The sequence below is a fragment of the Triturus cristatus genome, chromosome 1_2 (assembly GCF_964204655.1).
Source record: "Triturus cristatus chromosome 1_2, aTriCri1.1, whole genome shotgun sequence".
Lineage (NCBI taxonomy): Eukaryota > Metazoa > Chordata > Amphibia > Caudata > Salamandridae > Triturus > Triturus cristatus.
In genome coordinates, this window is record NC_140580.1 from 588,391,956 (window position 1) to 588,418,848 (window position 26,893).

The window sequence follows — 26,893 nt, forward strand, 5'->3', positions numbered from 1 at the left end:
GCAGAGAATATAATATTTCTAATAAAAATCACAAACAACAACCCTTGTTCTCAATTTCTACAGTCTATACATTACACGCACCACGTGTGGTAATAATGGCTCTGCAGAACCATTATAGCTGCAGGCTATAATTGCTCTGGAACACACCTCAGGTTACTTCTTCTATTTATTTTAATATGGACGCTTCTAGAACTTTGGTTCAGCCCAGGTACCAGCAGACCTACCACTAGTGTACACTCACCAATCCAAAGATTCCAAGTATTCAAGAAGGAGCAGAGGAACACTGGTACCAGAAGCTCTTCAGCTCAGGTTCTCACCAAGACAGACTTTTCCTGTTCTTCTCTGGTGGAGAGACTGAACCATATGAAGCATCTCAGTAAGTCCCAATGGGATTAATTTGCATACTAACACAAAAATAATAAACAAACCTAAGTTATAAGGGACATGTTTTCACAAATGCATGATGCCCCAACATACAGTACTTGCTGTAAGGCAATCCACTACCTGCCATCCCTACATGCAGTACTTTCTGTATGGGAATCCAGTACCTGATGCCCTTATATACAGTACTGGTTGTATGGGAATCTACCACTCCAACATAATCTAAGTACCTCATATTTATAGGTGGTGGTAATGTAAAAATCATTTCCCCCTGCTCTCTAAAGTAACACAGGAGCACGGACAAAGAGAACTATTTTAATGTTATTTTAGTGAAGTTATGGGGCTTTCCAAACGTCATTAAACGGGTATGCAAGTATGCTTTTCTTGTCCCATCTAAGCATAGGGTTCATAAATGTAGGCTCCACAGCCTGTTTCACCTTTACCAGACCCTTGCCCTCTATATCAGTGTACATCGCAGACATATAATATTCTTTATTTTCTACCTCAAATTAAAGATGGATAGATAAGGGGAACATGCACACCGCGTTTGTCCATGTTGTCACATTTTGGGTCTAACTAAATATCATTTATTCCCTGCTTTGCCCTGAAATTACACCAGACATGTTTTCCAGTACAGATGTATGTTTTGAATTCAAGTGGGCACAATACACACATTGGGCCTTACTACGAGTTTGCAGTCAACTCTTTCCTGGTAAACAAAGCCATTACAAGCCACAAAATGAAATCTGAAAGCCTATAAAAACAAATTTCTTGAGCAGATTCCGAATGAAGGAATGACTGTAAACACTGGTTCTTCCAAAGGCTTCAGGCAAGTGCCGTCTGGATAGTACACCCTTCTTTCCTCCGCACTGAATCCATTAAAGAGACCTTACTTTATTGTAGTTAATGTTTAACTTGTAGTAACAATATAAGCATTTTAATCAAAATGGCAGTGTAGCATGTCACCAAGGAGATCTTTCAGTCAATCACACCAAAAGCCAGGCCGTACAGTACAATACATATGTAAAGTAAGTGCTGCACAGGGGGCATCGGAAGCGGGCAGGATATCAGGATAGGACAGGCCAGATGCTGAAGTGCTCCAGGAGGGTGGCACGCATGGAGCTCAATATCCACACCTAGGCAAAGTCTAAAACTTACATTGACTATTTACAAAACTGAGCTCCTGCATCCGGGCGCGGTTTGTGTTTGGTTCCATGCCTGCTTGGCCCACTCACGATTGTGTTCCATGTGCTTGGCACCAAGGCTCTTGTGTCACTGATGCACGGGAGAGGGCGGGCAGAAGAGCTAAGGCTTAGATGCGCCCCCTGCAGCAGTGTTCACTACCCCGATATGCTTCTGAGCAGGCGTCTCGTGGGAAGGCACGTTTTGGTTTACTACAACTGACCATGATAGATGGGGATACCCTGTTGCATAAATGGTTAACAGTTCCACAAAATGCGTCCTTTTCCTTTTTTCATACATTGCTTTACAAAATCTCTTAACCAGTTATATCTGGAACTCCATTTTTTTTCTAAACATGGCAGCCTAACTACTGTTTCCGTCTTCTTCTCAAACTGCTTCCAAGAACCAGCGCTTTGCTGGACTTAGTGTAAAATACCTCACATATATATATATATATGTATTTATATACACAGCTATTATATAAATTAGTAACGCACAGTTCATTAGTTCTTTTTTTCTAAATAATTTGAAGGCACCCAGCCTTTGAAAGGTCGGCCGCCACCGAGGATCTGGCAGTACCACCAACCATTTGGGTTTTTCTCCAACACTTCCATGGAGACCCCTTCGTGGAACCCTGCAGTCTCGTCATCCCCCTCATAGTCCGCAATGGAGACGTAGACCTCCTTGAGGTTATTGTGAATGAACTGAGATTTCTCGATTGGTTTGGGTCGCACAGCTGAAACTGGAATCCCATTTCGCTGAGGGGGCTGAGCGGGGCTTTCTGGCCGGTCCACGCCTGACCTGTCTACTGGTTTCACCTTCGCTTCTGTTCCCTGTGGTCTTACGGTGTTAAACGATGAGTTCCGACGGACAGGCCTCGAGTGGTCTGTGGAAGACAAAGACTCATTCCTTCGCAGGGAGCTACAGATATTGTTTTCTTTGGGTGGCACAGACACAAAAACTGACTGTGGCCTCACTGCAGCTTGCCGCACTCCATTTCTCAACTTGACAGCAGCTGTGCCTGAGTGTTTAGCAAAGCCTCCAGGGGGTCTGGATGGAATTGGTGGTGTTGCTCTTTTGTTTTGGTTGATGATATTTAAAGCCTGGACTTTTTTCTCAATTTTCTCCAAACTATTGGATTTTTCATTTGCTTTTGTCGTGCCTGAGCAGGGTTCAGATTCAGGAGCAGAGTCTTTGGGTGGTTTGTGATCTTTGAGTATTAAGTATTGGGAAGGGGCCCATCCCATTGAATCGCCATGCTTGATATACCACCACCCACTCTCTTGTTTCTCTAACACTTCAACTTCAACTCTTGCTGGAAAACTGATTTCAGTCTCTAAAACCTTCTGATATGCACTTGTAGTGATGTAGGCGGTACCCTTGGAATCTCCATCTTGCTCGGTTTTGACTTGATGGCTGGAGCAAAAAACAGGACTTGAAACAGATGTAGTCAGATCCATGGAGCATCTTCTTGGGAGCTCATCAATATGCTCAGTGCCTGAGCGAGGGGGACTTTCAGCTTCTTCACTTTTTGAAGCTTTAAGTCCACTCTTGAGTTGGCCTGTAGGTCTCAGTTGCCGTCTTAAAGTGCTTATATCCATTTTTTCTTGGCTTTGCGAATCGGCCTTGCTAAGGAAAGGCTTAGGCCTAACTATCGGCTTTGCTCTTGCAAACTGGATTTGTGCTGCTTTTTGTTCCAGTTCCTTCTTTGCACTCATTTTTGGCACATTACGCAAACCTACATCTGAAGCGGACCTGGGCTTCGTTTCTTCACTCTTTGAGATTGAATCCGGTTTACCTACTTCAGGCTGAATCATTTTTTCCACTTTGAACCTCACAAGAGAGGATTTTGGGGAAGAAGAAATGGGGGAGCTTCTGCTGATCAAAGACAACGAAGAACTCTTGAAGGAATCGGAATCCCCACTTGACTCTTTACTTGATATGGCATCCTCGGCATATGGTCTGAACCCATCGTTTTCATAAATGGTCTCATCTTCATGGGCAACATCCTCCAATGACTCTCCTACTTTGAAGGTTGCCCTTGGCTGCAGAGACACATGAGACGGCTTGCATGCCTGAAACATTTTTTCAAACGCAGAATCTTGACTTTGAGATAGGTGGTCAGCCTTGAAGCTGTCATTCAGATCAAGCTCAGAGTCAAAGCCCATAGCAGGGATATCGTATTCTGGTTCCTCATAATACTGCTTTGACGGAGAATCCTGGATTTCTCCTATGGATCCATTTCTAGGAGTCAGTCCATCCTCGGGCTCTTTCACCTTGCTTGGAGGTGCAGGAGGAGGAACCTTTGGCCTTGTCAGAGTGCTAGTTCTTCTGTTTAAATTAGGTTTCTTCCTCTTATCAATGTAGGAACATGGTGCCCACCCTTCTTTTTCTCCAATCTGTACATACCACCAACCACCAGAGTTCTTATCGATCACCTGAAAATACATTAATACAGTTTTTTATTTTTACTTTTGATAAACAGTAATTGTTTTATGAACAGTTAACCAATTTTTCAGTAAACACCAGTCGTGTTTAGTTCCCATCACTTACATCAGCTTTTTGTCCACCTTGAAAACTAATTCCATCAGAGATACAGGACTGAAACTCTGCAATGGTGTAGTATTCCACTTCTACTGATGGAGGCTCAGGAGGTTTTGGCAATTGAAATCCCTGAGGGAGAAGCAGAACAAATAGATTAGTTGGAATCATACTGTCTATGAAGTCTAATTTCATAATATTGCTCAGAATAAAAACAATATACCAAGAGTTTTCCAAACGTTAAGAAGGAATGAAATCTGTACTTTACAAAAACTAATGTGCAAAATATGCAGCAACGATATAATGATTCTTTTCAGAAACCTCTGAAAACTTCAAAACAAGCTGCTAGGAAGTCAGTCAGCTCCCGCCTGCCATGCCGGGCACATCCATGTTCCCTCTGTGATCTTTCTATGAAGGTTTACAAAATCTGTGTTGTACCACATTCTGCAATGAAGAGAAATTATTTTTTTTTTTGCTAGTACTAAATACTTCTTGCTCCCTCTATACAGTGGTGGGATGACCCTCAATGGGCATTTAATTTTACTTTTGGCCAAGTGAGTCCTCGTTTGGTCTTTGGGCTAACATGTTTATGACATAATGGCAGCTGTTGCCAATAGGAGGGCACCACTGACAATGGATGTGCCTTCTGGTCATATGTTGTCAATTCATAGGCACTCTTAATTGTAGGAGGACAAGGAGATTTGAGTGTTAAAATATACAGTCGCCTATTCAATAGAACAATTTCAAAGAGATAACATGCTCCTATGTAAACTTCCAGGTGATATATTAAGGACCCAGAATGTGTTGCGTCAATAGGAGCATCTGCTCTTAGAAGCAAGTGCCCTCACCCACTCGAAGGTGGCATACTTCCTTATCAGGCCTACTCCTAGGGCTGGTGCTGCAACGCCCAACAGGCCCCACGAGTGGGAACTTAGTTGAAGATCTTTACATTTGCCAGAGGAAACCTGGGAATACTAGTGTATCCCAATATATGGGTGGGAATCTGGGTTATAACGGACTATAGATACTTTGTAGTCTGTTTTAACAAAAGTAAGGGATATAGGTCAAAGCTAAAAAGAATTTGGGAAACTAAGGGACATAAGATCCTAGTTCCTCCTCAGTAAAACCGAATTATGGTGTAGTTAAGAATGTGCAACCAAATTAATTCAACTTAATATATCACCACGAAGTTTACACTGGAATGGGCTACCCCATTGAAATTGTCAATTCATAGGCATACATAGGCCCTAAGCGGCACTTTTTGGATGTGTTGCCACTTCGGTACTATAATGTGGGGATTCCTTTGAACTTCTGGGCCATAATAAGGCACGTTTGGGAATGAGGTTGGCACGCATAACAGAACTATGAGGCCCTTTGATAGCAGTTAAGAGACAGACATACGGTGATGCTTTCACGACGCATGCTGGAATTTGTTTGACTTATGTGCCCCTCCTCTGCCATATGATGGCCCTCTTTTAACATATAACGACAACCTTATTTATACTCTGAACAGTTTACATACTAGACTACTGTTACAATCCATGACATTTGCATGCAAAAATAAGCTTTGTTGAGGTCTCATTGATACACTGTGGGTAATACAGTCATAAAGAAATGCATGTGTGCTCTCTAATGTAGTTACTTTTCCAATAGAGGACACTCCTCTAATAAATCCACTCAGAAGAGTTAGTGTAACAGGCGTATAACCACATTTATGTAAGTTTAAACCTCCTTGGTCATTATCGAGTTAATAAGGTACTATTAAATACATTAAAGCAGCAGGATTTATTAAAAAGTTATATTTTGCTGGATTGGTGTGCAAAATAAACATTCATTGTGCTCAGTTTAGTAGGTAAAATGTAACCAATCATTATTTGCAAAGGCAGATGATTATAATATGTTGCTTGAAAACAAGTGCAGTACATTTGGCTGCAATTTGTCAAAGAAAAGTCTTTGATTTTCTTTTCTGTTTGTGCAATGCCACAAGCGGTGACCATGCCATGGTGCATTGTGTGGTATTTCCAACAGCGTAACTTTCCTGGGCCTTTCTGATCAGTGCCAAATGTTCGGTAATGCTTCATATGAAGCACTCGATATTCCTTCGCACATGTTCTAAAACAAGATGCAGATTTTGTGTTGTAGTAGATACCATTTTGGATGTTTTTGGACAGATTATTAGTGTTGGCATGAACTTTGCTTGCCTACTTACACCTCGATTGGATTCTTTGCACACGTAACAACAATAAAACCTTTGCAGCTCCTCCCTCAAGCAAGTATCTTGTTTTGAAGGAAAGTAAATACTTGATGACAAATTATGCCCTAAAGCAGGTATCTGTTGTATGTAATTGTTGGTGTCTTTAACACAGTCTTACAATTTGTTTGCCATACTTGTTAAAACTTCCAATCGTTGTCCAGAAGGGAGTTTTACATTTTAGACATTAGTAGAACATCTGGTGGTGCATTACATTAGTATATTTCATAGGTCAGTTATTTTTTCTTTCTATGTTGGATTGGTATGTTTTTTTCCAGTAATGGGCTTTCTTAAACACTTTTAAGTGAGCCTACATGGCTTTGCAGCCTTTCAAACAAAAACTTTCACTATCTTGACCACTTCCTGCATGAAATCATGATTGATAAATCAAGTTCCTCTAATTCTTGATATTTTGCATTGTTAAGTTTTTCACTTCATGCAAAGGATTGTACACTATAGCCATGTAATTTGGCAGTACCTCCAATTTAAAATAGTTTAGTTTGTAGTACCACATTCTGCATAAACAAGGTCAAGTGTAAGAATGCTGTGCTAAACTTGAAATTTGTTGAGAAATCCTAATGCCTATTTTTTTTTTTTGTAAATATTTTTATTGAAGTTTAAACATGTAACATTACACATTTGCATCAGGTTCAGTAGAGTAGAGGTCCAGTGAGAGTGTCGCGGGACATACATGACATGGTGAAAAACAGAGAGCTCCTTTTTTCTGCGCATGACAGTATACATCACTTTGCATCGACCAGTGATATCTCGCCTATTCGGGGTCACTGAGGTCTGAGTCTGATGTATCGCTAGGGGGTTCACATATATTCCCTCTATAAGCATTCCACCCACCCCACACCCGGGACCACTTCTTCGGGCAGCCTCTGTGAATGTAGACAGTTTTTTCAACCACCATTGTGGAGTCCATGTCTCGGGACCACTGGGCGAGGGTCGGAGTTTGGCTGGAGCCCCATTTTTGGGCAATATTACGTTTTGCCAGCATAAGTCCCAGTGTTACCCAGAGTTGCGTGGTCCTGTTGTGATCCGTCTGTTCCCAGACATTAAGGAGACACCTTCGTGGCTCCGGGAGTGTTGGGATCTTGGTCACCTGGGAGAGTGTGCGCAAAATTCCCTTCCAGTACAGAGCTATGGCCAGGCATTCCCAAAGTGTATGGAAAAGTGTTCCCTCCATACCACACTGCCGCAGGCATAGCGGGGAGTCAGTTCGGTTCAGCTTAAATAGGAGTGTACGAGTGTAGTATGTGCGGTGTAGAATTTTAAGTTGGACCAGACGTAGTCTAGATGAGATGCCCACCTCCCTAGGGGAGGAAAGCGCCGCCTGCCAGTCCGTTTCGTCGAATTCCCCCAGCTCGGCATCCCATCGGTCTTTAAGGGCTGTGAATGGATCTGGCCGGTTGTTTATCAGCTTTCTGTATGTTAGGGAGGTCGCCCTCTGTGCCAGGTGTTCCGTGAGGAGCCGGTCCTCCAGAGGCGACGACTCCGGAAGTCGGGTTCCGGGCGGGATAGCTGCCTGGAGTGCGTGCCGGATTTGCATGTACCGGAACCCTTCGGTGGGGGCCAGGTCGAAATCTGCTTGCAATTGGGTAAATGTGACCACTTCCCCCTTCTGCCAAAGGTCTCCCACCCTGGAGATGCCGATTAGGTCCCATCGATGGAACCCCTTGGTCGTACGCAATACCCCCAGCTGTTTCGCCTCCCACAACGGAGTGGCTTGGGTTATTTTCCCAGCCCACCCCAGGGCTCGCTGCGCCTCGAACCACAGCCGGAGGGTGTGCGCCGTGGGGCCTGGGGGGCAGAGGCCCCTCTTGTGATTGTAGAGCGCTCCCATGACCCCCGCAGCCCCCAGCAGGTGCCGGTCCATACGATATGCCGGGTCCTCCCCTGGCGCATGCAACCACTGATTGATCACCGTAAGCTGCGACGCCCAGTAATACAGTCGCAAGTCTGGGAGGGCTATCCCACCATCGTACCACCCCATGGTGAGCTTGTGGAGTGCTATCCGCGGCGCCTTGTCCTCCCACAGTAGGCTGGTGACTTCCGCATTGACGGCGGCGAAGTAAGATGGTGGCACCGGGAAGGGGATGTTTTGGAGTATATACAAAAATCTAGGGAGAGCCATCATCTTATAGAGGGCAGCCCTCCCCAGTAGCGTCAGGGGCAGGGTGCGCCAATGTTTGACGTCGCTTCTAAACCGCTGCAGCGGCTTCGTTAGATTCTCAGCCACAAAACGGTCCCTGTCCGCTGTAATAAATATGCCCAGATATTTGAAACCGTCTGTCACCACCCGAATCTCACAACCCCGCGGGAGCCGAGGTGGGGAACCGCGGAGCATGTAGACAATGGACTTTTCCCAGTTGATCTCGTAGCCCGACACTCTCCCGTATGATGCGCATATATCCAGGAGGCAGACGATCGAGCGCGCAGGGGAGGCCAAGTATAACAGGATGTCGTCAGCATAGAGGGAGATGCGATCTTCCCACCCCATTGTCCACTTTAATCCCCGGATCACCGGGTCCTGCCTCAACCAGGCCGCCAGCGGCTCCAGCGCCAAAGCAAAGAGGAGTGGGGAAAGGGGGCAGCCCTGCCGCGTCCCCCTCCCCAACAGAAAGGGGTCTGAGATATGGCCATTGACCACCACCTGTGCAAGTGGCGCGGTATACAAAAGCTGAATCCATGCGCATATCTTGGGGCCGAGTCCCACATGACGGAGGACAGCGAAGAGGAACGGCCATTCCATCCGGTCGAACGCCATCCGCGCATCCAACGAGAGGATGGCCGCATCCTCCTCTATCGAGGTGCGGCGCTCGAGAATTCCGTGGAGCCGCCGTAGATTTAAAGCGGTGTTCCGGCGCGGCATAAATCCCGATTGGTCCGGGTGTATCAGGGTCGTAAGATAGGGCTGCAGCCGCGTCGCCAGCACCTTCGCTAGAATCTTTGCCTCCGCGTTTAGCAATGAGATTGGACGATAGGAAGCGCACTCATGCGCTGGTTTGGCAGGCTTTGGAATCGCCACTATGGTGGCTACTCTCTGATCCGGGGGGAGTATCACGGTAGAGAGGCTGTCCTCGTACATGGCCAGTAGATGCGGGACTATGTGGGCAGCGTTGGACTTATAGAACTCCACCGGAATTCCATTCGGGCCCCATCGCCTTCCCGGCACGGAGAGCGAGGATTGCTAGTGTGAGCTCTTCCGCCTTCAGGTCCGCCTCTAGGGCTTCTGCATCCGACGGGGCCAGCCGTGGCATCGCGATGTCTCGGAGAAAGGCCTCGTTCTCTGCCACCGTGGACGAGGCCTCCGGCGTATACACCTTTTGGTAGTGAGTCGCTAGGGCCTCAACGATTTGCCGCGGCTCCGACGTGTAGTCCCCGAATCTAGCCTGATCCGCGCCACCCAACGCGCCGCCCGTTCCCGCCTTTCCAGCCAGGCCAACAGTTTGCCCGCTTTGTCACCCTGCTCGTAAACAGTATGTCGTGTAACCGTTTGTTTGGCGCGTGCGGCTTCCCAAAGATAGGAGCGATATTCCTGCCGTGCCATGTGGGCGGTATGTGCGGTGTCATCAGTGATATGCGTGGCGTGTGCGGCCTCTGCCTCTCTCACCCCCTGTTCAAGCCCAAGCACCTCTAGCTGCTGAGTCTTCTTATAGGCTGTAATCACTGAGATTGCTTGTCCTCGAAGGACTGTTTTGTACGCCTCCCATATAGTTGCAGGGCCTATCTCAGGGGCCATGTTTTCAGCAAAATAATGTTTGGTCGTCGCCTGAAGGGCCTTGCGAATTGCTGGGATTTTGAGGTATCCTGGATGGATTGGGAATATCCTGCGATTGTGCGGCATAGAAAGTGTAAACGTGATCAGTACAGGTGAGTGGTCCGAGATGCCCCTGGGCAAATGAGATATGTCGGTCATGCCCCTAAATCCCGCGGGTGAAGTGAAGATATAGTCTATACGGGAGAGGGTGTTGTGAGCCCCCGAGTGGAAGGTATATTGTCGGTCATCAGGATAGTGGGCTCTCCAGGTGTCTACTAGGCCGAGTGCCTCCGCGAATTCGCGCAACTTGGGGGTAGCGCCACCGTGGTCTCGGGAGGATGACCTGTCCAGTAGCGGGTCCATAGTCGCATTAAAATCCCCGCCCATAATAAGGTCCCCTGGCGGTAGTGTCAGCAGGAATTCCCCTAACGCCCGGAGTGTATCCTGGTGGAGTGTCGGCGGGATGTATACTGTTACTATGTTATACATTCTACCCTCCCACTGGCAGGTGAGCGCCGCAAAGCGGCCCAGGTCCTCCCTACGAGAGTCGACTAGCATCAGTGGGAAGCGCTTATTTACCAGTATGCCCACCCCACGGGACCCAGTCGTGAACTCAGAGTGTATCGCCATCTTAAAACCCCATCTGTCCAGTGCTTTCGTGGTCGAGCCTACCAGATGTGTCTCCTGTAGAAGTGCCACCGCTGGTCCCTTGCGCTTAAGATATTGTAAGACCAGCCCCCGTTTAATCTTATCTCCCAACCTGTTTATGTTCCACGATAGGACCTTAAGTGCGGGGCTGCGTTGCTGTGATTGTTCCTTCGTGGAGCCAACGGTGGCCTCGCTGATGTTGTTATGTGATTCCCTTGCCATGTAGGGTGGTGGAAAATAGCCGTCCCCGCACATCTCCCTGTGTCCCTCCAACCTTCCGGAGTTGCCAAGCTGGCCAATGTGTAGTAACCAAACCTAAAACCAAACAAAAACCAAAATTCCCAAAACTCCCCTGTCCCCCCACCCTCCTCCCTGCCTCCCTGCCCAGCGGATTTAAAACTACCCGCCACCCCAACGTAGCAGAGTGCTTAAGTCCCATAACTTTCTACTTGCGTGTGGGGGAATGGCTGCCCCATGCCCCTCGTCCGATCCCCGCACCATGTGCGTGTCCATTAAAGAAACCGGTCCACAGCATGTTGCCAAGTTTGTAGATCACGACTGCAGCGTCCCTTCATTGTCCGAGGTCACTGTGTGTATCCAGGCCCCCGTGGCCTCCGCCTCCTTTCCACCGCTGAAGTTCTCTCGTGCCATGTCGGCCCGGCCACGTCCTGCAGCGACAGTCTCCCGCGGCTCAGGGTCCTCCAGATCTATCGGGAGAGGCAGACTGGCTGCGATGGGCGCGCCCCGCCCGGCCCGATGCCTCCGCCGGGTGCCAGCCCTCCAGCCACTCCGTGGCCTCCGTCGGCGTGGCAAAGAACCATGTGCGCCCCTCCGCCTCCACTCGCAGCTTTGCCGGGTAAAGCATCGCGTACTTCAGTTCTCGCGCGCGCAGCTCCGCTTTGACCGCGAGGAAGTCTCGGCGTTGCCGCGACACGGTCGCGGTGTAATCCGGATAGAGGGTCACCGTGGAGTTGTCAATCCGCAGCGGGGGGGCAGTACGCGCCGCCTGAAGAATAGCGTCTCTATCTCGGAAGTTAAAGATGCGGGCCAGGATCGGGCGTGGGGGGGCCCCAGGCCGTGGCCTCCCCCCAGGCACCCGGTGTGCCCTTTCGACCGAGAAAAATTTGGAAAGTCCACGCGGTTGCAGCTGCTCCGTGATCAGCTTTTCCACGAAGAGGTCCAGTGCTGGTCCCCGCTCACTCTCAGGCACCCCCACGACGCGCACGTTGTTCCGTCGGGACCGTCCCTCCTGGTCATCCAGCTTGTCCAGAAGCTGCTTTTGAACCCTTTCCAGTGATTGTATACGTTTTCTGCTATCAGTCGCGTCCTTGGTAAGGGTGGCGGTAGTCGTCTCAACCTCGGACAGTCTATTGCTGATTTTTGCGACGTCGGCCCTCAGCAGCGTCACATCTGTGGATATTGTGCCAATAGAGGTTTGCATTTGAGTCAGTGTGGCCATAACATCTGCCAGGGTAATCTCTTTGGCCTTGTCAGGGGGGGGGGAGGCAGTCCGGTCTTTCTGGTAGGCATACTTGTCAAGCCTGGCCTGCGCTCCACCACGTTGGCCCTTCCCCCCCATGGTGGTCGGCGACAGACGGTCAGCGGGGTCGGGGACCTGCCTCGGAGGTGCCAAAGTATTGCAGCAGGGCACCACAGGGCCACGTGTCTGCCCCGCTCCTGTCCCGGTCTTGCGCCGCCTCCGACCCTTCGCTGGCTCCTTACCGGGGAAGTTGGCGCGCGACTCGCTCCACCCGCGCCCGCTGCGCCAGGCCTTAGGCCCGGCCTATTTCCACCACTGCACGGCTCTCCTCGACTCCGGGAGTCGCCGGGGCTCTCCCTCTCGGGGGGCTTCGCTTCCGGAGTGTCGCCTGCCCCTCGTCGCCGTCTATTCCCCGCGCTGCAGACTGCCCCAAGACCTCAGCGGGTCGTCTCGTAGCGTCTCCTGCCGATGGCGGGGGGGGGGGGGGGGCTCCGGTCTGGCCGCCCACACCGCCAGCTTTGGTCCGGCCCTCCGTGAACCGCGGCGGGTCAAGTAACCAGTAACCAGTATTCTAGGTCCCGGCGTCACCGCCGCCGACAGGCCCCGTATCCGTAGTGAGGCAGCCGGGCGGGCCAGATGCTGCGCCGCTTGCGCTTCCAGGAATCGTCGGAGTCCCGGGTGTCCAGGGCCCTAGGGCACCCCAAGTCCTTCGCGGTGCCCCTTTACCCAGTGGGCCGCCGTGCAGATTTGGTGCCACGCCAGGCCAGCGTCTCCTGCCGACGGGCTGATTGCAGTTGATGGCGGGGGGGGGGGGGGTCGGCGGTACTCGGAGGAGATCCGGCCCTCCGTCTCCTCCCGATCCCGTCACGGCGTGCCCCCGGCCCGGCCGCCCACACCGCTGGCGCGCAGTCCGGTCCTTCGTGTAATGCGGCGGGTCAGGCAACCAGCACTCAAGGCCCCGGCGTCTCCGCCGCCGACAGGCCCCGCACCCGCAGCGAGGCAGCCGGACGGGCTAGACTCCGCGCTGCTCGCGCTTTCTTAAAGTTTCGGAGCCCCGGGTGTTCAGGGGGCCAAGTCGTGGTGGTTTTGCCAGTTTACGGCCAGGATGTATGCCGGATAGCGGTGGGATCGGGCGCTGGGCTCCGGAGCCGCACTAGGTTGCGGCCATGTTCTTCGGCTGCTAGCCACGCCCCACTCCCTAATGCCTATTTAATTAAACATTTAAAACTCATGGAACAGATTAAACATCCACCCCATATGATCAGATCATCAATGTAGATGATCCAAATAATAGTATGTCCCATGGAATAGACATGCACAGTTTTCCAGGCTACGTCCTAGTCCCACCATTCCATTGCAAAGTTAACAATGGATGGAACAAGTGTGGCACCCAAACAGGTACCAAATATTTCTTTTCTTGACTAAATATCAACATATTTTTCATAGATACATTGATCATGTCTAATAAGAATGCATTGTGACTTTTATACCGAACTGGACTAGTAAATTAAAATCGAACATAACCTTAGGCTTTGGCACCTACTGAATATATACTAGAGTACAGTGGAAACACACAATTATGTTGAGCTTGTATGTATTCGATCTCCTTAGGACATTAGTTGGACAAAATTGTAGCAAATCAACCTATGGAACTAACTTCTGATCTACACAGCAGCACAGTTATAATCATGTATTGCCAAAAAGAAGGAATATGCTACTTACCAGTATGCATCTGTTCTTGGCATGTAGAGCTGCAGAGTTGTACACTTAGCATAGATCGCCATCTGGTGTTGGGCCCGGATGTTTGCAGTTTGTTTTTCTTCTTGGACAGTCTTTGGAAGTCACGAGTTTGGTGACTCCTCCTTCGGTCCGTACTGCGCATGGGCTTCGGCTCCATCCTCAGATTGTTTTTCGCCAACAGGGAAATGATGGAGCTTGGTAATCACAGTGAGAAACCCATGTGTGTTGTATCTAAATAAGATGTACTGGAACGGATACAGGTAGCCGGGGAGGCGGGTGGGCGTGTACAACTCTGCAGCTCTACATGCCAAGAACAGATGCATACTGGTAAGTAGCATATTCCGTTCGAGGCATATGAGCTGCAGATTGTACACTTAGCATAGATTATATAGCAGTACCCAACCTTAGCGGCGACCACCGGTATCCGTTGCAGTGGTTTGAAATAGTGTCTTTATACAGCCTGGCCCACTCTAGCTTGCTGCTTGGAATGCACATCTACACAGTAATGTTTTGTGAAGGTGTGCGGTGTAGACCATGTGGCTGCTTTGCAGATGTCATCTAAGGGTATATTCCCTAGAAAGGCCATAGAAGCCCCTAACTTTCTTGTAGAATGGGCTTTAGGCGGAACAGATAATGTTCTTTTTCCTTTTGATAGCAAATCTGTATGCATTTTACAATCCACCTAGCTATCCCTGATTTAGAAATGGGGTTGCCTTTATGTGGTGGAGAGAAGGAGACGAACAATTGTTTAGTCTTCCTGAAGGGTTGCGTTCTTTGTATGTAGTATAGCAAGGCCCTTTTTACATCGAGTGTGTGTAAGGCCCTTTCTGCAACAGATTGAGGTTGCGAGAAGAAGACAGGTAATTCCACCGATTGATTGAGATGGAAGGGGGAAATGACCTTGGGCAAGAACTTCAGATTTGTGCGAAGTATGACCTTGCTGTGATGTATTTGTATGAAGGGTTCCTGTATAGTGAACGCTTGTATTTCACCAACCCTTCTAAGGGAAGTGATAGCTACGAGAAAAGCTGTTTTCCAGGTGAGAAACTGTAGCTCGCATTTATGCATTGGTTCGAAGGGCGGACCCATTAGTCGTGTAAGAACTAAATTTAGATTCCATACAGGGGAAGGTGGTGCCCTGGGAGGAATTACTCGTTTAAGGCCTTCCATGAAGGCTTTAATAGCGGGCACTCTGAAGAGTGATAAATGCTGTCTGTTTTGTAGATAAGCAGCGATCGCTGCTAGGTGTAGGCGTATGGATGAATATGCCAGGTTACACCTGTGAAGATGGAGCAGATAGCATATGATGTGCTGTATGGATGCATCTAAAGGGTTGATTGTATTGTTACGGCAGTAAATAACAAATCTTTTCCACTTTGCGGCATAGCATGCTCTAGTGGTAGGACGTCTGGCTTCCATGATGATGTTCATGCAATCAGGGGGAAGGTTAAGGTATCCGAATTCTAAGATTTCAGGAGCCAGATCGCCAGGTTGAGCTGAGCTGGGTCCGGGTGCCTGATTTCTCCATGGTTCTGGGTTAGGAGGCATGGGGATAGGTGCAGTTTTTGATGTGGTACCACTGACAGTTGTAGTAGCGTGGTGTACCACGGCTGCCTGGCCCACGTCGGAGCTACCAGAATGAGTGTGAGGGAGTGCTGTTGTAGCTTCCTGACCACTAATGGAATTAGTGGGAGAGGTGGAAAGGCGTATGCAAATCTGCCTGACCAGTTCATCCATATCGCATTGCCCTTGGACAATGGGTGTGGGTATCTGGCGGCGAAGCTTGGGCATTTTTTGTTTTCGTGGGTGGTGAAGAGGTCTATCTGAGGATGCCCCCACTGTTGGAAGAATGGCTGAAGAACTTGTGGATGCAGTTCCCATTCGTGTAGTTGTTGCGTTTGTCTGCTGAGCAGATCTGCCATGGTGTTTTGTACGCCTGGAACGTGTTGTGCCAGGAGAAAGATGTTTTGGGGAATTGCCCATCTCCATATGCTCTGGGCTAAGCGGGAGAGCTGGGGAGAGTGTGTCCCCCCCTGTTTTTGGATATAATACATTGCAGTCATGTTGTCTGTGCGAATGAGGACTGCTTTGCCCGAAATCTGTTTTTGGAAAGATTTTAGGGCTAGAAAGATCGCCAAGAGCTCCAGATGGTTGATGTGGAGCGATTTTTGCTGTGGCGTCCATAGACCTTGCATTGTGAGGTGTAGGAGGTGCGCTGCCCAGCCGGAGAGCGATGCGTCCGCTGTTAGAATCACCTGAGGAACCGGGTCCAGGAACGGCCGCCCTTTAGAAAGGTTTGTGGTGTTCCACCACTGCAGAGAGTGATGTGTGCGGCCGTCCACCAACACCAGATCCGTCAGCTGACCCTGGGCCTGGTTCCACTGTTGTGCTAGGCACTCTTGAAGTGGACGCATGTGGAGTCTTGCATGGGGCACTATAAAGATGCAAGACGCCATCATTCCTATGAGCTTCATGAACACTTGCTGGAAGAGAGTGTTGGGGAAGGAATGTTTTGCTTAAGGCTTGAATGCTTGTGATTCTGGCTGAGTTTGGATAGGCAATACCTTTGGAGGTGTCTATAGTGGCCCCGAGATATTGCTTTGTGTGAGATGGTATGAGGTGGGACTTTTGGTAGTTCACCGTGAAGCCTAGCTGGTGGAGCAGTTGGATGGTGCTGTTTGTATGCTGCACGCATTGGTGGTAGGACGCGGCTTTTATCAGCCAGTCGTCTAAGTAAGGGAAGACGTGAATGTGTTGACGTCTGAGGTGTGCTGCTACTACCGCTAGGCATTTGGTAAACACCCGTGGTGCGGTGGTGACCCCGAAGGGGAGAACCGTGAATTGGTAATGTTGCCCGTCCACCACGAACCTGAGGTATTTCCTGTGAGAGGGGTGTATTGGAATGTGAAAGTATGCGTCTTTCAGATCCAAGGTTGTGAGAAAGTCTCCCTGACAGAGGAGCGGGAGGACTTGTTGTAGGGTGACCATATGGAAATGGTCTGAATGTATGTAGGCATTTAGAGGCCGGAGGTCCAGAATGGGCCTGAGGGTCCCGTCTTTCTTTGGAATTAAGAAATATAGGGAGTAAACCCCTAGATTTTGCTGATTGATGGGGACCTGCTCTATAGCGTGTTTTTGGAGGAGGGAGAGTACCTCCTGTTTGAGCAGTGTGGAATGTTCTTGAGACATTGGACGGTGCCTTGGTGGGATATTGGGTGGGGTAGATGTTAGCTCGAGACAGTACCCTGACCGAATGAGTTGGGTCACCCATTTGTCCGATGTTATGGACTCCCATGCGTGGATAAAGTTTTGTAGTCTGTCCCCGACCGGAGTGGAATGGTCTGGGGGGAGCGGAGGGAAGTCATTGTGTGGGCGGGGTGGCAGAACGGGTGGTGTTAGTTTTGCCCCTGCCCTTATTGTTGTTGCCTCTGTAACCACCCCTTTGGTTGCCCTTTGAAAAGGTATTTTGAGGAGGGGATTTGTAGGAGGTAGAGGTGCTATCGGTGGAGAAGCCTCTGCCTGTGCCACGAAAGGAGGAGCGTCGAAAGGAACGTTTAGAGGCTTGTGTGTGGAGTGCCCCCATAGACTTTGCTGTGTCTGTGTCCTTTTTCATCTTTTCCAACGCTTCGTCTACCTTGGGCCCAAAGAGAGTTTGTTGGTCAAAGGGGTGATTGAGTATGGACGCCTGGACTTCAGGCTTAAACCCTGAGATCCTGAGCCAGGCATGGCGACGAAGCAGGACACTGGTATTTATGGCTCTAGAAGCAGTGTCGGCTGCATCGAGGGCACACTTAATGGAGGTGTTTGTAATTAGTTTACCCTCCTGTATTAGCTCATGAGCCCTACGCTTGTGTTTCTCGGGAAGGTGCTGCATAAGAGCCTCAAGTTCGTCGTAGTGTGCTCTGTCATAGCGCGCAAGTAGCGCTTGTGTGTTTGCAATGCGCCACATGTTTGCAGCTTGAGAGGCGGTGCGCTTGCCAGACGCGTCTAGGAGTTTGGATTCCTTGTCTGGCGGTGGGGCTTCTCCTGAGGACTGGGAGTTAGCCCGCTTTCTAGCTGTAGAGACAACTAGGGAATCTAAGGGAGCAGGGCCCTTAATGTATGCAGGGTCTGTGGGTGCCGCCTTGTACTTTTTCTCTATTCTAGGGTTTACCCTGGCCCTGACAGGGTCTTTGAACACCTCTGCGGCATGCTTGGTGACACCCTTAAGCATGGGTAAAATAAAAGTGGATTTGTCCTGTATGTCAAATGTATCCAGTAAGAAGTCGTCTTCCACTGGTTCAGTGTGCATGTCCACCCCATGGTAGTGTGCTGCTCTCTGCACTAAATGATGGAACCCTAAGGAGTCCTCTGGAGGAGACGGCCTGGATGGGTATAGGTCGTCCTGAGGTATATCGGGTACATCAGGGTTATTGTAATCCTACCATGGGTCTGGGGTCCCCGGTGGAGTGGGATCCATTGGGGCGTCCGCCGGGTAATTGTCCGGGTCCCCGTCATCCGGATCTGGGGACGGGGTCGGAGAGTAATGAGGTAAAGGTGGCGGAGACTTGGGAGGGGGAGGGGGTGGAGGAGGTGGAGGAGGTAGGGGAGGCGGTAGTGGGGAGGGCACTCTGAGGGGAGAAGTAGCAGAGTCCTTCCGTTTGGGCGGTGGAGGAGGAGCCGGAGTATCAAGGCGTCTTTTCTTGATAATTAAAGTCAATAGCCCAGTCTTTGGATCTTTGGACAGAGTCTTTTGTAAAGGGTCTGGTGTAAACAGAGCCAATGGTGCCGAATCGTCCGTCGGCACCGGTGATTTCGGAACCGAGGGCTTCGATGGTTTGTGTGCGCCATGCTTTTTTGGGGCCTCCGGTTTTTTCGGCGTCGAGGGAGTTTTCGGCGCCGGAGCGTCGGTGCCGACAGATTTGTGTTTGTGTTTGGTCGGCACCGAGAGTCCAGGCTTCGGCACCGGTGGCTTCGGAGTCGAGCTGGATATTACTTTCTTCGGTGCCGGATGCTGTTTTTCGGCACCGGGCGTCGGCTGGCTCGATCCCGAGCTGCCGTGAGACTTTGGAGGCTTCGACACCGGGCCCGAAGGTGGGGTGATAGAAGCTTTGGTCTTGGTTTTGCCCAGGCCGGCAGGCGAGGGAGTAACCTGAGTCTCTTTGGTTTTGGGCGCGGGGGTGGGAGGGGGCACAGTACTCACGACCCGCTGCGCCGGTGTGATGTCCTCCACGTCGGAGTCGTCGGCCTCGGAAGCGCTGACGACGTCTTCCTCCTGCTGGGTGTGTATTTGCCCCGAAGCTTCGGCGCCGTCTCCGAAGATGTCCGGTGGAGCTGCAGACGATGAGTGCGCCATGGTGCGTCGAGCTTTTCGATCCCGGATGGTTTTCTTCGATCGAAAAGACTTACAGACGGGGCAGTCTCTGGCCTCGTGTTCTGGAGAGAGGCAAAGATTACACACCTGATGGAGGTCGGTGTGGGGAAATTTAGACCCACATTTTGGGCACTTTTTGAACGGAGTCCTTTCCATCGGCCGGGACCGGAGTCGAGGAGGGCCCGAAGGCCGGTGCCGATGTACGGGATGGAGAAAGTGCCGCTTCGAGAAATGAAGATGATGATGAAGAAACTCGAAGAAACGAGGATTTTCCGTCGAGGCTGGAACCGTAGAAGTTCGAAGCCGGAGCACGAAGTATCACATCCGAGCCCGATGGCGGAAAAAAACAATCTGAGGATGGAGCCGAAGCCCATGCGCAGTACGGACCGAAGGTGGAGTCACCAAACTCGTGACTTCCAAAGACTGTCCAAGAAGAAAAACAAACTGCAAACATCCGGGCCCAACACCAGATGGCGATCTATGCTAAGTGTACAATCTGCAGCTCATATGCCTCGAACAAGTAATTTCAGATATTACTTGAAATGTGATAAAAAGGCTTGGATATTAATTTTGTTATGGGATTTTTAAAAAAAGGGCCACATTTTGCATGGATTACATTGAGATTTTCTCCAGCACTATACTCTGGTAATGCTAAGTCCACACCCTTTACAATATTGCCCTTTATTCCCCTTTCTTCCTCCATTTTCCTCATCTTTGATGTATAGCTAGCTAGTTTCCTTCTTTGTCTCAACACCTGATACATATGTTGCTAGTCAGCGGTGTGCTTTAGTTTCTGTCCCTCTTGCTTCACAGGCTTTTTTTAGGAAGAAGGGTAGACTTCACAAACTTTACCTGTGCTTCAACCTACTCTGTTCTTCCAATCAGCTGCCTTAGTTCACTTTCAACTAACCAAATTATTCCACTCATCTCCACATTCTAGAGATTCCTGGATAGGACTTTCCTCCTGGGTAATGGTTTAAAAGAGGGGTCCCAACCTTTGGTATTTGCAAGCCACATTTGAGTGTCTTACAAAATGATGAGCAACTTTCAAATCACAGCAAGAACCTATTGATGCAGAAGTGTCTGTAAAAATATTAAAATGTGATTTTACACAGGGAGGAAAATAATACATGGGCATATTATGATTTCCCTACATACCAGACTTGACTCTCTTCTTGGTGGTGGTTTCATCCTCAGGTTTGGGGAACCTAGAAAATAAAGTGTTTATATTGTCATTTTTTAATTTTATTAACGCTGTGTAATTTCATTTTTCTTAGTATTTGATCACGCAATTCCAGGGCCATACCCTGCAGGTGGTACAGACATTATTACCAAGTTATGCCCTCAGAATACTGCACGCACTACTAATTGCCACGGTGAGTGATCTATGCCCAATGCCACATAGCATATCCCCTAGGTATGAAATTCATGAGTGCTCCTTAAAGGGCATGGCCATTTCCCCAGAACCTGCAGGTATCCATTAGGCGGTGAAAGATAGCAGACCTTACAATCCAAATGCTGAGCTGAAAAAGTGGGCTCTTGGTCATTTGCACAAGTTCGGAAAAGTCAATTTGAGTAGAAGGTTTGGCAGCATGGGTATCTATAGGGTTAAGTTCTACATTTCATCTGCCACTGTACACTCTGCTCAATTGTTTGTTTTGTTTGTATGGTGTGTGATGCACAATTCAAGTCAACTTCGTAATTGTTTCTAGGCCTTGGCGAGAGATGGCATGGTTACATAAGATTAGACTTGGCAGGATACTCATACATCTTTATGGAGGGTCTAATGTATTTTAGACAGGTGATCTGGGTTACAATGATTTTCAAGCTGAAGGAGCTTGGAAAGTAAAGTCTCAATTTTCCTAAAGTTGAACTTTACTAGTTGGGCATGTTCAGAGTAGCAAGTCCATTGCGTGGACTTTAAGCCCCCATTCCATTAACCTTACCATTGCTTAATTCCCTTTTCATGCCAATGCAAATGTGTTCATTCAGACTCCATATCTGTGGGTCTAGTCAGCATTTACTGGTATCCTTCATGTTCACATCTTTAAAGGATCTGATTTCAGATGCTCATTAAGTTGATATTCTTTTTTGCCTACTGTAAAGCTGTAGTGCAAGTGCCCATTTCTTTTTGATGCAACCTGTCCTTTCGCTAAAAATGTTTCAAAGCTTTCTGGGCCATCTGAACTACAGTTAAAAATATTCTACATTAATGGTATCTGAACTTAGTTCAGCTTGTTTTCAGCTACAAATTGCCAAAGGCTGCAGAATTCCTGAAAGGCATTTGAAGAGAGCCGGGGTTCCATCAGGTGAGCTAAGGGGAATCACTTACTGGTGACACCAAATTATTGCGGAAGGTAATAAAATTGTCTTCCTTGATGGATATGGAGCACCCCATAAGACAAAAAAATCCATGAAGCACTGAACGCACTTCAGTTGATTTACTGTGCAAATTTCAAGTTAGAATTCTCTAAGAACAGCATGGTGACAGGTTCTTCCCAAAAAAATCTTATGAGCTCTGCGACTAAGGCAGTTCACTAAGAATAGACTCAAAGACGCATGGCCATCGGTTCTCTTTTGCATACATTATCCCTACAGTTCTAAGAATGAGAAGAACAATCCTGACAAATATTTCTTCTTGGTTAGTGGAAAGCACCATCTTGTGAAGGCCGAGCAAACAGTACATGTTTTATGTTGCAATCACAGTCCCCATTAATAAATCTCTTTCAGGAATGTATATCTCGAACATGACTGGAAGTAACACAGAACAGATACTGGAATTACACGATTTTTAGAGACTGAGGATTATTTTATAGCTGCAAATTCTTCTTAGTGAGGGGGCAAGGAGAGAACAATATATTCCCTTTTTCAGACATTCAGCCAGAAAGATCATTGGAGGGTCACTCTTTGGAAACAGATCGCTGCCAGCTGGCAGGAAAAGAATACTGCAAATGCAAACTGTAGGGCTGAATCACTCCTTTAATCATTTGAACTTTCTATACATGGATGTAGCCACGCTATGCTTACAACATGAGAGCAATGATTAATTGCATAACAACCTACAATACAGTAATAGAGCAAGGAATCCCAGCTGCAGGATTAGTAAATCATATACAAAGGTAAAGGGGCCAATTCATGCACGTTTTTGGCTACTTTAGGTAATTTTAGGACTGCAAAAAAAAAAAAACAACAATCTACAATAGTTAATTCTGCATCCTGATTCTCAGACTCAAGATGTAGAATTTTAATCCATCTTTATAAAAAGCGGAAAACGTACCTTGATGGTGTTTTTTTCAGGCAAAGGCGGCATGACAGTGGAGTACCCAGAAACTTGCATGTAGTTTTGAACGATCAAAACACCCATGACATCTTCTACTGGGTCTTGCAACTGTGGGAAAGCACTCTGGCCCACTAAACAGCTGGGTTGACAGAGGCACCATCACAATGATGGCTGGCCCATCCAATTTAGAGTTTGCTGCCTGTTTGCTGCAGACTTTATTTTTTGCCTAAATTATGTCCACCTTATATTATCAGTCATGTATCAAATTTCTCCCTTCAAATTATGATTCTGCTTTTTTCTAATTTTGGTCATCAGATTTTTGCCTGCTGCTGAGTGATGCACTCAGAATAGTACCACAGTATGAATCATACGAATACTGTGCTGCTAAAATATTGCTGCTAGAAGATCAACAACCATAATATTGTGACAGTACAGATGTATAGGTAATTGTAGATTTGCTATCCTTAACTCCACATCTACGTACCTTGAAGATATACATACACGAGAGAGAGTTTTAAATCTATACTTCACAATTTATTTTGGTAGTCCATATTCTAGCTATGATATTTTAGCAGCACCATATTTATATACTTAATTTTCTGACATGCAGTCATTCATGTTGTCTTCTTCTTGTACCTCCTTCTGGCAATCCTTATGTTTTTTGACACTCTGTGTTGGAGGGAATTATCATGTTTTGAATCACACTGTAGCCAGTGGCGGTGTGTCCATTGGGGCACTGGGGCGTTGCCCCACTAATGACACATGGCCCCATTTATCGTTACAGTAAACAACAAGTCAACTTAATTCTAAGTTAATTCCGGGCCGGCCGGTCACCGGGCCACGGCCGAGGCAATCAGGATGCTGAAGGGGGTGGGGCAACACTCAGGGTTTGACTGACAGTGATGGTGACGGTCTAGCGCACTAAGCGCAGCGCAGCAACAATAGTGCACATGTTCGGTATTGGGCTGGTCATTTTTCTGACCAGCCCGAACATGTGCACTAACCTGCACATTAGGACAGCGAGGGTTGCTTCATGCCACAGCCCCTGGTCTCCTAATGGGCAGGGAGTATCCCTGCCAATCCTGGTGCTGCTGGAGCAGCGTCTGGATTGGCTGAGAGGCACGCATTCACCGGGCAGTCTGAGGCATAATAGGCATTGGGTGCAGCACGTGGGGGGCACTTAGTGAAAAAGGATGACCAATCAATCTGGCTTATGTGAAGCCATGCAGACAGTGATTCGCCGTCGCAGCAGACCGCGCCACACACACACGACACACCTCGTGTTCAGTGCCTACTAGTAGCAGTTGACTTGTCCCTTGGCTCGTCACGCTGTGTGATCGTCTGGCATATTAGGACGCTTGTCTACAGCAAATCCGTAACTAATTTGTCAGTGGGAAGTAAGAGGTTGATTTTATTTTGGCTGTGATTAGTTTAAAGAGCTCATTTATGAAAGTGAGCTGTTTCTACAACACTATTGTATAGCAACAGTCCTCAGTCTCCTTGGAGTAGTAAGGCAAAGGGGGAGGTCAAGTAGGAGGAGTTCAAAGGACGACAAGGAGCGGGTGAATGCGTGCTTCTATCCAGACTTTTAAAGTAAAAGAGATTTTATTTCTCCAGCACCCCATGCTCCAACTCACCCCCTGCTTCAGGCATCCCTCGTGGCCCTCGCCTATGTCCTCCCAATCCCTCCTCTTGGCCTTGGTTGCCTCTTCCTTAAGTAACCCTCCTTGTCTCTCCATCGCCCCCACCCCTGTCACCACTCCTGCCCCTCCCTCTTGTGCACCGCCACGGACTGGGCTGGGGCACCTCCTGGCTTTCCGGCCTCCTCCTGGTGTCCGCACTAGTTCCCGGGGAGAAGGCACCACTCTGCCCGGCCTGTGTGAGAGAGGCTTGGAGGAGGTGAGAAGCCCCATGCCCGGTGCTGCTGCGGGCTCTCCACGCGCGCCCAGTTTAATTCAGAGTCATCCCTTGTATGTGGGGCTAGCTGCGACTTACGGGGCTGGGGAGGAGGGATGAGAAGGGCCACACCTACAGCGGGCTCTCCACAGGGCCTTGTTCATTCTGGAGCCACCCCCTGTCTGTGGGGCCCGGTGCGGTCTGCGGGGCAGGTGCGGCCTGCAAGGCCCGGGAGGAGGGATGAGACGGGCCGCACCTGCTGCGGGCTCTCCACCGGGCCTAGTTCAATCCAGAGCCATCCTGTGCCCTTGTGGCTGCTGGGCCAGCTGCGGCCTGCGGGGCCCAGGAGGCCAAGGGGGTGGATGAGAAGGGCCGCACCTGCTACTGGGCAGAGGAGAGCGAGACAGAGGGGGCACCGGCCCCTTACACACAGGCCCAGGGCCCGGCAGCCACTGAGGCCTAGCAGCATGAGAGGAAAGGGGGGGGCCTTGAGAGGAAAGGGAATCCCCCTGGCCCAGCCGGCCAAGTGACCTGCGCTCTTCAGGGACAAGAGGTGCTCAGGTAGTGTCAACTCAACGGTAGGGACCCAGCGTGTGGGATCAGGGCCAGCCTTAGCACGTGCGGGCTGGGCCCAGCCCCACACCCAAGGCACTGACCTCAGAAGGGGCACTGAAGCCACTTAGCCTTAGGTCCAAACAAAACAGTGTTTAAATACTCTTTTGATGGCTTCTGGCACCCCTGCCTGCTTTTTCTTGTGGTACAAAAGGGGGTGGTGAAGGCTTGCTTGAATCCAGTGGCAAAGTGAGCAAGGGACTCACATCTGAGCATACCCTGCCAACTTATGGCGAACAAAGCGGTACAAAAGGGGGTGGTAGAGTGGGCTAAAGAACGGTGATGGATCAAACCCAGATCTGTTGACTGGGTGTGAGTGTTTGATTGGTTCTGATGCTCCGTCCATCACCACCCCCCCTTTTGTACTGCTTTTTCTTGTGTTCATTTTTTTCAGAGCACTCTTTAATCTTGCTCACCTTACCTTTTCTGTATTCCTGGACAGCAATGTGTGCGAAATTCCATCTCCGCCGCCGCCCTCAAAGGATGGCAATAGATCTGCCCACGCTTGGCCTGTCAGGACTCATATTTTATTCACTTCACAGTCTCTATATTGATGTAATTGCTACACTTTCCCAATTGCTTTATTAACATTCTTGCTTTCTGAAATATTCTTGAAAATGCACCATTTGGCAGCTCTTTTTTCAAAATTTCCTTGGGGGGAGAACCTCCACTAACCCCCCTTGATATGTTTTGGGCACGCTCTCTACGCTCGCTCGCCACAGTGCACCGCACGCAACTTTTATGCCCTCACCACTTTCAAATGTCACCAGACGCCACTGCACTGTACCCTGGCTAGGAATCCTTTCCTAAATTCCATCACCTAAATCGTTCTCTGATGCTCGAATATCTCAACCAAGTGTAACTATGTTTCATTCTATAGGCAAGCCAGTAACAAGTTCTGTGCCTCCAATAAAAATGTCAAAATCTGTAGTCAAAGTATATCAGCTCTGTGCCTTGAGTCTTTTCTCTTCTAACTCTCTACCACGTTACAATGCCTGTAGTATGACTGGTGTTTTGGTCTCTAAGGATTGGCTCTCAAAAAGTGTGTGAAGTGTTAGGAGTGTGGTTGAACTACAAGAAAACAGTGTTTTGACTGGCTCATTTCTTTGCTCTGTGGCTCTAGGTCCCACTCTGAAAAAAGTGAGAACATGGATGGACAAGAGTGCAGAAATAACACACCGAGGGGGAGTAGAGAGCATTATACAATGTATATTTTAAAAGAACAAGGATGGTCCTATTAGACTTTGCACAGGAGTTAACCATTTCAACATTTCATGAAGAAGTAATTTGCTTTTATGACATAATATCAAGGTTAAGAATATTGAGATACAAAAATATTGCGGCAAAAACACACAGGACACAAATATCAACTTTACATACAATGCAAAATACAATAATATCGATTACAAGAATATTGTGGACAAACATACCGAAAATTAATAGGTAAATATGGGTAAATTTCAGTTTAAAAATGTATATAATACAAAAAAGTAAACCAATATAATAACTTAAAAATAAAAGAAATGCAACTTCAAATAGAATATAAACAAATATAAATAAATACTTTCAATAAAAATGTAGTAAGCTATACATATAAATATTACCGAAGTTAAAATTATAAAATCTAATTAAATCATACAAATTAAATATAAAACTACATTATGAAAAGTAACATTTCTCAAAAAATAAAACTCAAACAAAATAAAAATATTGGATACTTTGAAATTGAATCAAAAATAGATATAAAAGTACACCTTCCATTC

General features: G+C 48.3%; 1 protein-coding gene across 6 annotated transcripts in view; it reads right to left on the reverse strand.

Moving 5' to 3' along the window:
- Window positions 1-886: 886 nt before the first annotated feature.
- The window catches only part of SH3PXD2A (SH3 and PX domains 2A), an 822,832-nt gene continuing 796,825 nt past the window's right edge, over window positions 887-26,893 (reverse strand). For all 6 annotated transcript variants that reach the window (XM_085606748.1, XM_085606762.1, XM_085606734.1 and 3 more), the window contains 3 exons: window positions 20,501-20,550; window positions 4,117-4,236; window positions 887-4,001 (listed from right to left, as the gene is read on the reverse strand). In XM_085606748.1, coding sequence (XP_085462874.1) covers window positions 2,067-4,001; window positions 4,117-4,236; window positions 20,501-20,550 — 2,105 coding nt within the window. In that variant the 3' untranslated portion in view covers window positions 887-2,066. The remainder of the gene's footprint in view (window positions 4,002-4,116; window positions 4,237-20,500; window positions 20,551-26,893) is intronic.